The 14,587-nt window shown below is 31.5% G+C and overlaps 1 protein-coding gene across 3 annotated transcripts; it reads right to left on the bottom strand.

Moving 5' to 3' along the window:
• Positions 1–5,359: 5,359 nt before the first annotated feature.
• On the bottom strand, positions 5,360–14,587 carry LOC145006073 (uncharacterized). Of its 3 annotated transcripts, none has more exons than XM_078965167.1 (7): positions 14,405–14,587; positions 13,487–13,710; positions 10,269–10,729; positions 9,468–9,660; positions 6,776–6,828; positions 6,460–6,670; positions 5,360–5,864 (listed from the first exon to the last, which is right to left on the bottom strand). In XM_078965167.1, exons 2-7 carry the CDS (start codon positions 13,670–13,672, stop codon positions 5,532–5,534), a joined length of 1,437 nt encoding a protein of 478 aa, XP_078821293.1. In that variant the 5' UTR covers positions 13,673–13,710; positions 14,405–14,587; the 3' UTR covers positions 5,360–5,531. The 3 variants fall into 3 exon arrangements, with proteins under 3 accessions (XP_078821293.1, XP_078821295.1, XP_078821294.1); XM_078965169.1 differs by lacking the exon at positions 14,405–14,587 and adding an exon at positions 14,140–14,347; XM_078965168.1 differs by lacking the exon at positions 14,405–14,587 and having other exon boundaries at positions 13,487–14,114.

Here is a 14,587-nt window from a genome sequence, read left to right as displayed (position 1 = left end):
TGCTCGACTTATGAAACCCTAATGGGTCTTATGAGACCCTAGTGGGCCTAATGAAACCCTAATTGATCAAAAGACTTAGCTATTGGGCCTAAATAGGTTTTGATTGGGTTGGAAACCCTAATTAGGCTTTAGAAAGCCCTAATTTTGGATATATGGGTTGTGGGTTGTTGGGACCTGCATTTTGGGTGACCGGATTAGGATTTTGTATTTAACCCGGCTACACTATATGATTAACCTAGTAGCTTGATGGACTTAATGGATTAAGTCCTTAACGAGTTAAGTAGGAAACACTTAACCCTAATCATCATTTATGTGAAAACCCTAATCTTACTTGAGGGCAAGTTTTGTAACTTTTGTAATCCTTTTGAGTTCCAAACTTGATGACAAGATTTGTAACTCCATAAAAAACTTTTGAGTTCCAAAACATGATGGAAAGTTTTGTAACTCCTAAAAATATTTACATCAAATTTTAAAACCAATAAAATAATCATAATTTTATCTTATACAAATTTGACATAATGCAACTCTTATGGCAAGATAACTTCGAATCAAATATTACAAACAATTAGCATATCATATAAACTAGTAATAATTTCAATATTTGACAATTCATCTTTTAATTGGATGGGATAATCAATGCCATATCAGAAAAAATTATGACACAAAACAGTTTAAGGTAATGATCCAAATCCAATTGCTGCCAAAAACCCCGAAAATCTGCCAACAAACTGTTGAACTCGTTGAGTCGGATATTGGACTTGTCGAGTTCATCAGTGGGGTGATCCGATTCAGGAAACAGGCAAGTTGGACCCTAGATACATTGTTCATTTCAGAGTGATCGCCCGAGTGGGTAAGGTAGCTTACTGGTTGGAGCTGCCTACAGAGTTGAGCCAGATTCATAACACCTTCCACGTGTTTCAGTTGAGGAAGTGTGTAACCGATGAGATGGCAGTGGTACCTTTATAGGACATTCAGGTTGATGCAAGCCTGAACTATATTGAGAGACCGATAGCGATCTTGGATAGGAAATTGAAGGTCTTGAGTAATAAATAGGTTCCCCTGGTTCAGGTCCAGTGGCAACATCTGAAGGAATCCGAGTGGACTTGGGAGCCGAAGTCCGAGATGCGTGAGCAGTGCCCAGAGTTGTTTCCGGTGCATGAATTCGAGGGACAAGTCTAATTCTAGTGGGGTAGAATTGTAACATCCCGACTCCTATGTATAATATTATATCATTTTCATGATTTTGATTGAGAAACTCGACAAGTTGGAGGCCCCAACTCGTTGAGTAGAGAAGTATTTGGCCGCGTGAGTTTTATGACCAACTCGACGAGTTGGAGGGACCAACTCGACAAGTTGGCGCTGTGAGAGGAAACCCTAATTTTCTGGGGTTGCGTCCTATTTAAAGGACCTTAAGCCCTCATTTCCGCCTCCCATGTCACCTTACTCCCCTGTTTGAAACCCTAACCGTTTAGATTGATTTAAGAGAGAAAAAAGAGCTAACTTTGGGCATTCTAGTACATTATTGGAAGAGAAGAGAAGAGTATCAAGGCTAGGAACAAGAAGAGACCATTCGATCTAGTGTTTATCCATCCTTAGCTTCTGTTTGAAGGTAAAAGTCACCACCTTGCTCATTATTTTGATTAGATCTTGTTTTTTAGGAAGTTTTGGGGATTTTTCCATCTTTCCTCAAGACATTGAGAATTTTGAGCTTGCCAAGAGATTGAGACTTTAGATCTGAACCTTATGAAGTCCCTTAAGCCCAAAATTCCAAGCTTATCAAGCTACAGGAGAGCTTTTATGCTTAGGACCCTAAATGGAACTTGTTTTTGGCATTTCAAGCCCTAAGTGTCATGCATGGACATAAAGCTTGCTGCTTTATGTGGTATCTCAGCCTTGGGAGGCTACATCTAGAGTTTGGGTGTCGTAACTCTGCCTTAAAATGTTTGAATGAGAAAATAGATTGAAGGGACTCGACGAGTCGGTGAGCTGACTCGACAAGTCGGCTAGGGTTTTCCCCGACGAGTCTGAACATGAGTAACTCGGTGAGTTGATGAGACAGCTCGACGAGTTAAGTTGGATTTTCGCAACATTACTGAAGGAACGAGGGAACAAAACAAGTCACATAGATGTACTCGACGATTTGGGTCAACATGGATTGTTGACTCGAGTGTTAACTTCTGTTGACTTTAGGGTTTGTTCAAGACAGGGATTATGGAGACCATGGAGGGGTAAAATGGTTGTTAACCTGTCCCATGAGTTAGAGAGAGAAAATATCTTGGTTAATTAGATTTGTGATTTAAGTATTAATTAGAGATGCTTATGACATGTAGGCAGGGATTAGACCGTTCGGGGGTACACAATTTCTTTGCATACTTAGGACGAGAGTCTTTTCACTATACTTATCTTGAGTGGTAATTTTATGTGACCGTAGGGTGTTGTTTGTTTTATTGAGTATTGTGATATCGTGCATTATGTCTTTGTGATTTATGATGTGTTATTCTGAGCTTTACTGAGTTAGGACCGAAGGGTCCGCCCGAGTTGTGGGACTGGAGGGTTCCATTGAGACACATTAACTGGGGGGGGGGGGGGGGGGGGTTCTCTGATTCGAGATATAGCCATGAGAGGCTAATGAGATTTGTGTGGTATTTTGGGGAACTCACTAAGCTTCGTTCTTACCGTGTTATGTGTTATGTGTTTCAGGTATTTCTCAGGATCACGGGAAGGCGCCGACTTGATTGTATACACGAGATGGAGTTGTGTTTTTTAGGATCCTGGATTTTATTCAAACAATTATGAATATATGTTTTTGATAATTTGACATTTTGGGGATTCTTGTTAAATGTGTTGATGAGATTTATGCGATTTCAAAATGAAAAAAAAAAATTGTTTGAAAGTTTACGGTGTTACAGTAATCCATGGGTTGTTTAGGCCTTAGGCAAAGTGATTAGGGTTTCCTTATCTTAACCATAGCTTTGGGACTAAGCAACCTTGACTATAAAAGGAGCATTACCGCTTTAGATTTTGGAACTCCTTAGAAACCCTAGAAGAGCCAAAATTTTGAGCAACTCCTTCCTCTATCCCCTCTCTCATATTCATCATCTGTCTTTGGTGTGTTTGTGAGCCATTAGAGGTGTTACATTTGTGACACTTGTTCTTAAAGTCAAGATCTTCAAAGGATTCTATTTTTATTACTACATAACAATAAAGGTATGTATCTAAACCCTAGTTTTATGTTAATTTTGAAAATTGTACATGCCTCATATGGTTTCTAGTTCTTGTGTTCAATGCTTGTATGTCTAATAGAGAAAACATAGATCCAACAATTAAGGTTGCATGCACACATAGAATTGTTTTCTATGTATAAAACTTATCAAAAAGCTTGTTAAAAAATGGAATTAGAAGTACTAAAAGGGAATTACAAGCATGACATAACTCATGCAATTGATTTTTATTACGGGAAATGGAATGGCTGGAAATTAAAGAGCCTAAAACTTTATCATTGGGATGACCGAGACATTGGTGCCAAATAGAGGTGTTCGTGGAGATATGAACTTGAGGAAGGGGTGGAACAATAGGTAGAGTGGACCATTGCTATCATATTGGATTAAAGGGAGCTTATTCCTGTAATCGTTGATAGTAAAATCAAATTCTACAAATTCAATTGAACATTTATTTTGACAAGTAAATTTATATATAGAAATGAGTTTTTTGATGATTGAGGGTGAAATAAGTATATTATTTAAATTTAGTAGGCGATGAGGGTTTGTGATAGAAATTTGGAATTTTTGGTCGCCGCAACAAGAATTGAGGACTCATTCTCGACTGTGATAGCATGAGAGTTATCTCTATCCAAAATGGAGTTGAGGATACATGAGTTTACATGCACATAATCTGTAGCCCCGGTGTCCATCACCCATTCTCCAGATTGTAGGTCTTAAAGGAACATGATATTGAATAGTTGAGGAAGGGATCTAGGCTGATCTAAACTAAATCAATTCCATGGTGGGATTGGGTCATTTAAAGATTGTCTATCATAAGAAGGGAGGCCTGCTGCTACACCGAGTCAAGTGATTTTGCTGTGAGGGAGGGCGGCCTAGAATACCATTGGGTTTTCTTTGTTGTTATGGATCTTTCCATTGTGGAATACTTTTGAATCCAGGAGCCCATCACGGCTTATGTTAGGCTAGTGGGGGGATAAACACCCATTCGTAAGTCTGAGGAAGTGTGCTGCTAATGAAGCGATGATTTGTAATTGATGATGTTCGTCAGTGACCTGCTGCTTTTGATCATTTCTCCGATCTCTTTGTTGGTCATTTCTCCTGTCAAGGCGTCTATCATATTGGTGTTCAATACTATCGTTGTGTGAGGAATCAGCAACATAAAGAAGTGCTAGTGAAGAGAGATGGTTAGTGTGAGGTGAGAAATCTAGAGGTCTGGTGGTTTTGAGAAAACCAAAGCTTGACTCAAGGCTCGAACTCGACTTTTTTGTCTAGCAAGCCTAGAAAATCAAGAATTAGCTTACTAATTATAATTTTTTGAACTACCTTGTTTTTTAGCTTCAACTTGTTTTGTATTTTCAACAACAAAAACAAAAACAAAACTTATTCAATTTAAAAACATGTCAGTAAATTTAATTGACTAGTTTTATTCAAATGGATTGTATCTAACTCCCACATTCTATTTGTATAGACTTCTCATCCATTTCTTTTTATTTGAATAAGAATATGGGAGAATTTCCTCTCAAACAAATATTTTTCTAAACTTGAAAATCTCTATATTTATTCACCCACTCACAACCTATATTATTATGTTTTTTAGATTCAAAGCTTTATAACTAAGATGTAGTTGTCAAAGTTAATTAATATAAGAAGACATATAAAAATGGGGTCCTAAAAATTTGATGGCCATGGGTCATCATGTAAGGTGTCCTACCCACTGGCACAACCATGCACACAATTCATGGATGATCTAACCAAACTGCATGTTTACACTAAGAAAAAGATTCATTTCAAGCCTCTAAATCATTTAAAGGTTGTTAAACAACCCCTTAAATGAGCTTTTTGTGATGGTGATTAATTACATATGATAACAACTTTTGGTAGATGTTGATTAGATCAACTATAAATAGGCAGGGCCGGCTCTACCTTTTGAAAAACTAAGCAAGGGCTTAGGGCCCAATTCTAAAGGGCCCCAAAATTTAAAGCTTATTGTGAAACTTAACTTGGTGATAAAAGAACTGGTTTATAAAACTAAAGGTCTCAAGTTCTAAACTGTTTGCTTACTTGAAAGGCTTGCTTAAAGCCTTTAAATTCCTTGAGCCGCCCCCGTAAATAGGTATGAAACTCTTGTCTTCAACATATGTGCTTGGAGCATGTCACATAAAACATTTATCATCTCCTTTGGTGTATACATATATACCATAATACAATTACATCAACACCTCGTATACTAATAGGAAACAGTAAATTGCACCGATTTTTCGCCTCTTGGTCAAAATTCTAAAACAAATCCTATAAAAAAAATTGTGTACGCTAAATACGCTTGCTTGCTTCCCAAATTCCGACTTGCCTTGTTAAGTTTAATTTCATAAAGAGTAAAGATTCAAGTTCAAAATCCTCATACGGAGGCTGCATGGTGCAAGGACTCGCCTTTGTTGGACCGATTACCATAGATATCTTCTTAAATTCCTTCACTAGCCCTTTTCCAAAACATGAACAAACTTCAACTGCATTTTTCGTGATAAATGGTTTGTATTTCAAAAGCTTCGAGTATTCTGTTAAAAGATGGAGCATGTAATCGTATACAAACTTCATTTGTAGCTCATTTTTAACGAATTCACTCCCTCTTCTTCCTATTTCTTGTGCCTGTAAAAACAAAATTCTTTTGTATAATTAAATATTTTTCTTCTCTTCCCTTTATGTGAGTTGAAAAAAATTATGAAAATCAACACATATTGAAATGCATGTAAGATTAAAATTGTTTAAGTACTGAGTTATCCTAATATTTCATTGCTAGATGTTGTTAATATGAGAGATTTCAGCTAATCGGACTTGAACGTGAGACATCATTTGTAAACTCATACCTCTTTACAACTATGATAGCCATATAGCGACATGATTTCATATTGTGAAGATTTAAAATGATATAAAATCTTAGAGTATAAAATTGTGATCTTTAGGGTATTTTGACCGTTTGTCTTTTCGGCTTATAACATTCTTATTCTAACATGTTTAGTTTGTTATAGATATTTTTTGGCTTAAACTAACCCCCCCCCCCCCCCCCTCTCCCCCTCCCCCTTTTTTCGGTTCAATACACATGTGATCATGCGAGATTTGAATTCGATATGTGTAGGATTATTTTGAACATATCTTAAGCTATTGGAAAATGTATCCTTAGAGAAAGTTTTATGATAACCGCTAATAGTTTGTATTTTAGTAAAAAAATTGTGAGAATGGTTACCTTTTCTATATTTTTGTTTCCCCAGTCAACTGCAAACTTAATCGAACTGCATTTTTTGTGTTCGTCTATAGGCCAATAGTGAATGGTTGGTGTTAAACCTCTTGTGAAAAAATCATAGTAATGTGGAGTTATGACAAGACTCATCGAGTCACATGCCAAAATGTATTTCTCGCTAACCGACCATGCATTTCCTTCTACATATATTTTGTACCTAATGAACAAAAATAAGAATTGGGGAGGGGGGAAGAATTTACTAACTAGATTTTAAGTTTGTACAAAAAATAAATGTGGTAATGGTTATTCATTTGTGAGTTACCTATATGTACATTGGTTTGCTAGATCGGTCTCCTTAAATCCTTTTCTCCAATCCTGCAAAAATTGCATCAATACAAAATAAATTTCCAAACTCTTCTTCTCAAAAAAGGTAGATATGGAGTAAATTACAAGTTTGGTCCTATGATACAGTTTTGCATATTTGTTTATCTTTTTAATTCCTATACTTTTCATTTTGTTTTGGATTTAGTCATTGGGTTGTTAAATTAGCAAAACACCCAACCTGGATTTATATATATATATATATATATATATATATATATATATATATATATATATATATATATATATATATATATATATATATATATATATATTATTTTTTGTAAACTCATATTTTCCAGAAAACCACTCTTAATATACAAATTTTTTTGTGTGATTTTTTTTCAAAAAAAAAATGACATAAAGCACCAAATTTGGCCTATATAAACATATTTTCAATAAAAATCTCGACAAAAATATGCATATACAACAGGTGTATATGTGCATTTTTTACGAACTTGTGAATTTTCCGACGCTTGTGCACATATGCACCTATCGTATACACATTTTTTCGAGATTTTTTTTGCGAATATGTTTATTTATGACCAATTTAGTGCTTTATGTCACTTTTTTTTAAAAAAAATATCACACAAATAAAGTCGTATTTTAAAAGTGGTTCGTGGGAAAATATGAGTTCGCAAAAAATCCTGAATATATATATATATATATATATATATATATATATATATATATATATATATACATATATATATATATATATATAATGATTTGTCCTCGTAGCTCTCACTTATTTTTGAGTTCTCACCCGATCCAACTATATATATATATATATATATATATATATATATATATATATATATATATATATATATATATATATATATATATATGTGTGTGTGTGTGTGTGTGTGTATGGGTCTATAATCTCGTAATAAATACGTGCGTTTTAGAGCAAATACTAAGAGCATTGTGTGTGGGTAAATAGATGTAACACCAAATTGGTGTCACCTCATCCATAACATCACCATTACATCAAGGGGTAAATTGTGTTCATATGTTGTAACATGTTAAAAGATATATATATATATATATATATATATATATATATATATATATATATATAGATATATATATATATATATATATATATATATATATATATATATATATATATAGAGAGAGAGAGAGAGAGAGAAAGTGAGATAAGAAGAAAATGAAATTTGATTGGTTCGTTTTCACATTGCAAGATGTCATAAAGGCCACAAGATGCAACATAACACAAAGAAGGGGTGGTATTCATAGTGTTATGACGTTGTTATAGCTTGCCACATAAACCATAATGACATATAACATGGTCCATACTCACTGCTCTAAGGACTCAATATACATATATATATATATATATATATATATATATATATATATATATATATATATATATATATAACTTACAAAATAAAAGGTATTCAAATTTAAGACTCTTGAAATTAGGGATGACAATGAGTACGAGTATACCGGATTTCGTGTTCCCCATCCTCATACCCGAATCCTCATCCCCATACCTATACCCGACCCCATCCCCATCGGGAATTAAAAATATATCCACATCCCCATCTCCAATGGGGATCGGAGATCCCCAATGGGTAATTGGGGATTTTTACCCGCTATAAAGTTTTGAACTTTTATGAAAAATAAATCATAATTATATATTAACCAACAAAACAAAAAACTAATAGAATTCATATAGAGCACTATAATCAATGAATGTCTTCAAAAACGAACAATAACATTCAAGCTTACAAATTAAACCATTTTTTTGCAAAAAAGAAAAAAAGTCATAAAAAGTCTCCCCAAAATTATACGTTTGATTGTTAAAAAACCTTACTTTGTCTGCTAAACTTTTGCTTATCCATTATTAAAAATAAAAGCATAAATAATACTATATATATATATATATATATATATATATATATATATATATATATATATATATATATATATATATATATATATATATATATATACACTAGCCGTTGACGCACGCAAAGCGGCGGACGACAAATAGTTTGTTTCAACAATTAATTTCTTTTCGATGGAGAATGATTATTTTCAATTCAATCATTAGTTTGTTTTAGGAAACATATCATATTAAAAATAAAGAAAATTCATGAAATGACCAAATTATAAAGTGTTGAGTATTTATTTGGATGAAAAAAGATCTGATCAAAATCTTGGAAAAGAAGATTTATGGAGTTTGTTTAAATTTTAATATTATTTTATTAGTGATTAGTTGTACAATTAGGTTAATGATTTGGACGTCTTAAAAAAATATTATTATTTTATTCAATCTATTTTTAGAAATAATTAGATTTGTTTATATATATATATATATATATATATATATATATATATATATATATATATATATATATATATATATATATATATATATATATATATATATATATATATATATATATATCAGGTACCATCGGGGCCGGTTTCGGGTATGAGTATGGGTACCCAACAGGTAGAACCATCTCCATATCCATCCCTGCTTTTTGCATTCGGGTTATACCAATCCTCGTACCCGTCCCCGGTCAACTCGGGTTAGGGTTTTGGGTAGCCATCGGGTACGGGTATTTTTACCATCTCTACTTGAAATTACTTACCAAATGGTGAATTCTGGCATTCCATTTGCGTGTGCCATCAGAATTGCACTTTGCAAGATCCTTCCTGGCCTTTCCGGTGTACGTATTCCCTTTCCAATAAGCATAGGGTTCCCTGTCCTTCCATTTTATCTTCTGATTCCCGTGTTCCAATTCCTTGCTCAAGTTCACCCATGGCTTTACATTAACTTCTGGCCTGAAAAATCTAACCCCCTTTAACTAACTTATAAAACAACCAATACATATTTTATGCCAACTTATCGTAATCTACTTCATGTTTCCTATATTGTTTGAAGGATTTGGTAAAAAAAAAAAAAAAAAACAAATCATTTTCATGACATTTCGGATAATTTTATTGAATTTTGAACATGTTTCTGAAATCTCTAGATACGTTGTTTCTATTTTGCAATGTTTAGTCACAAATCCAAAATATTTCTTTGTTTATGAAAATATATTTTTTGATGTGATATAAAATTAGTATGAAAGTGTTTCGGACATGGTGCTCATTTTGATATATTCCAAAAGTTGAGTTATTTACTCTTATTCCCAAATTTGGATGGCCATTTTTGTGATTATTATTATTATTATTATTATTATTATTATTATTTGTTTACAAATCTACGCTTGTTTCTAGAATTTTAACGGAAAACATTATGAGCAAATTTGGGTACATTTTTGAAAGCCAATATAATTCATAATTTTGCCCAAAACTACTATATATTTCAAGCATAGTGGTTTTTTATTTTTATAGAATTATAATTTTATTTTTAGTTAACACTAAAACGATTAAAATATAAGCATTACCATCCCCAGAAGGACCAATCAGGGAAAACAATATCATAAGTCAAATCATCACCACAATAGTGAAATAATGGTGGTATGGTTGTGCTGTTGTCTTGATAATCTTCTTTACGAATTAAAGGCCAATCATGGCACATAAACATCAAATCAAGGTCGGGGATTTTTCCAGGGTAGAGTTTGAGGAGTTGTAGAATCCCCCAAATTGTGAAAACATCTCGAGTTTGGAAAACATAATCATATTTCTCCATGTAAAGCCTCCCATCAAGTATGATTAGTCTGAAATGCGCTTTTTCTCTAGCTTTTTCCACCATTTCTTTGTTGATTCCGATGTTTTTCCATGGCTTCAAATCCTCATGAATCCATCGGAAGTATTCCGGACATGATTCGACTATTGAATTATTGGTAGTTTCGTTGTCTTCAAATGGTAGAATATCTTTTTGACGAAATTGAGCCGTTATGATAGACTTTAAGAGAATAAAGAGTGTGTTAGTAAATATTTAAAATGTTTTATTATGCAAGATTCGACATCTATTGACCATGTGTGTACATATTCCCGATGATTCTCTTATTTTGAGAATTGTTTGTCGGTTTTTTTTTTTTTTTTTCAAAAATAACTTTTTAGTTTAAGATACCACTATAGAATATTATTCGATAAAAAAAAACTATTTTTTTTTTCGAATGTATACACATTTTACGTCATAATACATTCATGTGTGCACAAACACAAATGGCCTTACGTCCACATCACAAAAGTCAGTTAATTTTTTTTTTTTTTTTTATATAGTGAATCTTTATATAATAGCTTCACATATTAAATGTTTTCATGTTTAAAAAATACCATACAAAATAGTTCCCAAAATAAAATGGTTTCAAGAATATATGGATTTAAAAAATAACTAATTTTATTTTTCTCATGGAATTTTTTAAACCAAATTTCACATGTGTATTATGCACATATCATCTATCCTTTGTGAATGGCAAAATAAATAACACAAAAAACAGTGCATATACATATGTACATATGCCAAAAAAATCCCTCCATAGCAACATCTAAGAGTTTCAATATTATTACTTTCAAAAAAATGAATATTTTATGCATATATGATATATAGATATGCACAAGTTATACACCTCCGTTTTTTAGAGTGTTTTTGCAAAAAGCTATGTGATATATATATATATATATATATATATATATATATATATATATATATATATATATATATATATATATATATATATATATATATATATATATAAGACCAGGCTAATTTTTTGAGATATAGAGATGTGATCCTAATCACTCATCTTAAAGATTAAAGAAATAAAAAATAAATAAAAGGAAATATATATATATATATATATATATATATATATATATATATATATATATATATATATATATATATATATATATATATATATATATATATATATATATATTGTGTGTGTATGCTTTGGTTGAAAAAATGTTTTGTAGTTTCCTCCCCCAAAGTATATGAACTTTACTAAGATTTCGTTTTGTTTTGATTTTGGTTTTTTCTCTGTTCGGAGACATAGTTGACATGTAGCTTGTACAAAGCAATTAAAGTTCTCATTCCATTCTTTTGATTAAGGGGTTACTCCTAATTCGAGGTTTGTGGGTGTTAATATTGCTTTTATGTAGTCCCTATTTACACATGGTTAGTATATTGCATATGAAAAAGTACCTAGTAGTCAACTTTTGTTATTTTATTATTTAAAATAAGTAATTTTTTTGTCCTGGAAAAAGTGAAGTTTCAAAAGAAATTATTTAAGGTGACGAACTTTTAAAGTAACAGATTTACGTTTTTATGTTTATTTTAGTTGATCATTAATTACTTTTGATCTACCGGTTATCTGATATGTAAAGTGTAAACTATCGAATATGAATTTAAATGCTGAAGCACGACAAAAAAAAATTGAATTAGTAGAAATTAAATATCCTTTACTTATCTTCCTACCCAATCAAATGTTTGACATATGTCACAATTAATAACATATTTAATAAAATTGATAATATTTTAGTCCATTTGTCATCATTTAATATGACTAAGAGGATAATATAACTAAAATGTAAGAATATACTTAATTTCTCTTAAATCACTACCAAGTATGAATTTAAAACCAACACAACAATTATATATTTTATTGTTTTTAAAATCAATTAATTTGTGCGATTTCAATTTAATAACACAGTTTTAACCAAAAGAATCGAAAATTAAATGCGTTTATAACAGATTTTTAAAAAGTTTAATATTTTTGTACAAGTTTAGTAGCCAAACTGGAAAACTTAATAAACATATACAAGTATTATCCTTGTGCGTGCGCGCGCGCGCGCGTGTGTGTATATATATATATATGGAAAACTGAATATGTGGCTGCTATGTATGTAATGTTAGGTATAGAACCATCAAAATCGACTTTATTTTGATTCAAAAACACATTTTTCTTTAATTTTTAGCTTTCTATTGCCTTTAAACTTATATTATATTTTATTTCGTGATTTATCTTTAATATCTATCTATTTCAAATGTATTTTTTATTAAACCTTTAATAGGTTTATAACTTCTTTCAATACCTATCTTATGTATACTTGTATGGGTTTTCTATGATGTCTTATGGAAAGGGGTTTATTGAGTTTTTTTAATGAATAATTTCAATCTTATAACGTATTTTCTATATTAAATTTCAATTAGAAGACCTACAAATAGTTGGTAAAATATTTTTATATATGGTTTGTGGTGCAAAATCAAACTTATAAAATTCCATAAATAAATATATATATATATATATATATATATATATATATATATATATATATATATATATATATATATATATATGAATGTATATATATATGAATGTATATATATATATATATATATATATATATATATATATATATATATATATATATATATATATATATATATATATATAACACTTAGCATAAGTTCTAATAGAGGATACAAGAAAGATGGTAGAGAGATTCGATGATATTTTGTTAAAAATATATAGTTTTTTTTATGGTTCTATGCCTAATATTAGGTAAATGACAGTCACATATTCTCTAAGCTCATTTATTTATATATATATATATATATATATATATATATATATATATATATATATATATATATATATATATATATATATATATATATATATATATATATAAATAGGATAAATATAATACTTACAACATCAACCCAACGAGTGAATACAGCTGCAGTGATGAAAAGCGTGACTAAAAACACCGAAAGGAATATGGGTACGCCGGGGTTTTTGACAAGCATGCCGGTGATGTATGACTGTTTCCTGTTTGTGGTGGTGGGAGATGCAGAACCACCGTCCACAGCACCATCACCCACCGTTAATTCTGCCATGGAAGTTTTGAAGAACTTAGGTGGTAATCATCATGCCCCTGGTTTAAAGAAGTGGAAATTATATATTTAATTAGAAAATATATAGGAGACGGAGACATAAGTGAGAGGTTTAAATAGAAATAGGTGCGTGAAACGTGGGATTCTTTAATTATATACTCCTTCAAGCTAATCAATATCTTCCTATATGTATAAATTTTTTATTTAAGAGAAGTCAAATCCTTATTTAATAGAATTATAAATTCAACATTATTTAATAATGTTATAAAACTACGAATACGACAGACATAATGTTCACCAACCCTTAACTACTACTTTGATCGCTATGCATGATCCTATCTCTAATTTCTACCAAGTGGAAAAAGAGGGCACGCTAGAGAGTGTAATTAGCATAAATTGTGGCATGCATATCTAGAGAAGGTTTGAAATGCATGAGTTTGGTTGTTGCCAAAAGCTCAAGGAAAACATACTAGAAGTTAGAATAGGGTCTAGATATGATCATAAATTCATAATGATCAATATAGTAGTTAAGCTTGAGGTGCTGAATGTTGCTTATGTATGCTCCTCAAGTCGTCGTGGATAAGGAAAAAGAGAGAGAGAGAGAGAGAGAGAGAGAGAGAGAGAGAGAGAGAGAGAGAGAGAGAGAGAGAGAGAGAGAGAGAGAGAGAGAGAGAGAGAGAGAGAGAGAGGAGTTTGTAAGAGTAATTTTATGATTCTGTAGGACGTATTACGAACCAATGAATGTTTTTAGGAGGAGACTTCAATCGACGACATATAGTAGAGAGGCACGTGGTTATGGTTCTAGAGAATAGGAGGGTGTTCTACTTCTTAATTTAGTCATGAGACCCTATTAATTTGGTGGTCTTTAACTCTTTTTAAAGATGGATGCATATTTGATTCATTTCTTATAAGTGGTGT

Source organism: Lactuca saligna, chromosome 7, assembly GCF_052625555.1.
Source record: "Lactuca saligna cultivar CGN05327 chromosome 7, ASM5262555v1, whole genome shotgun sequence".
In the NCBI taxonomy this organism is placed as follows: domain Eukaryota; kingdom Viridiplantae; phylum Streptophyta; class Magnoliopsida; order Asterales; family Asteraceae; genus Lactuca; species Lactuca saligna.
This window is presented reverse-complemented; position numbering and strand designations above follow the sequence as displayed.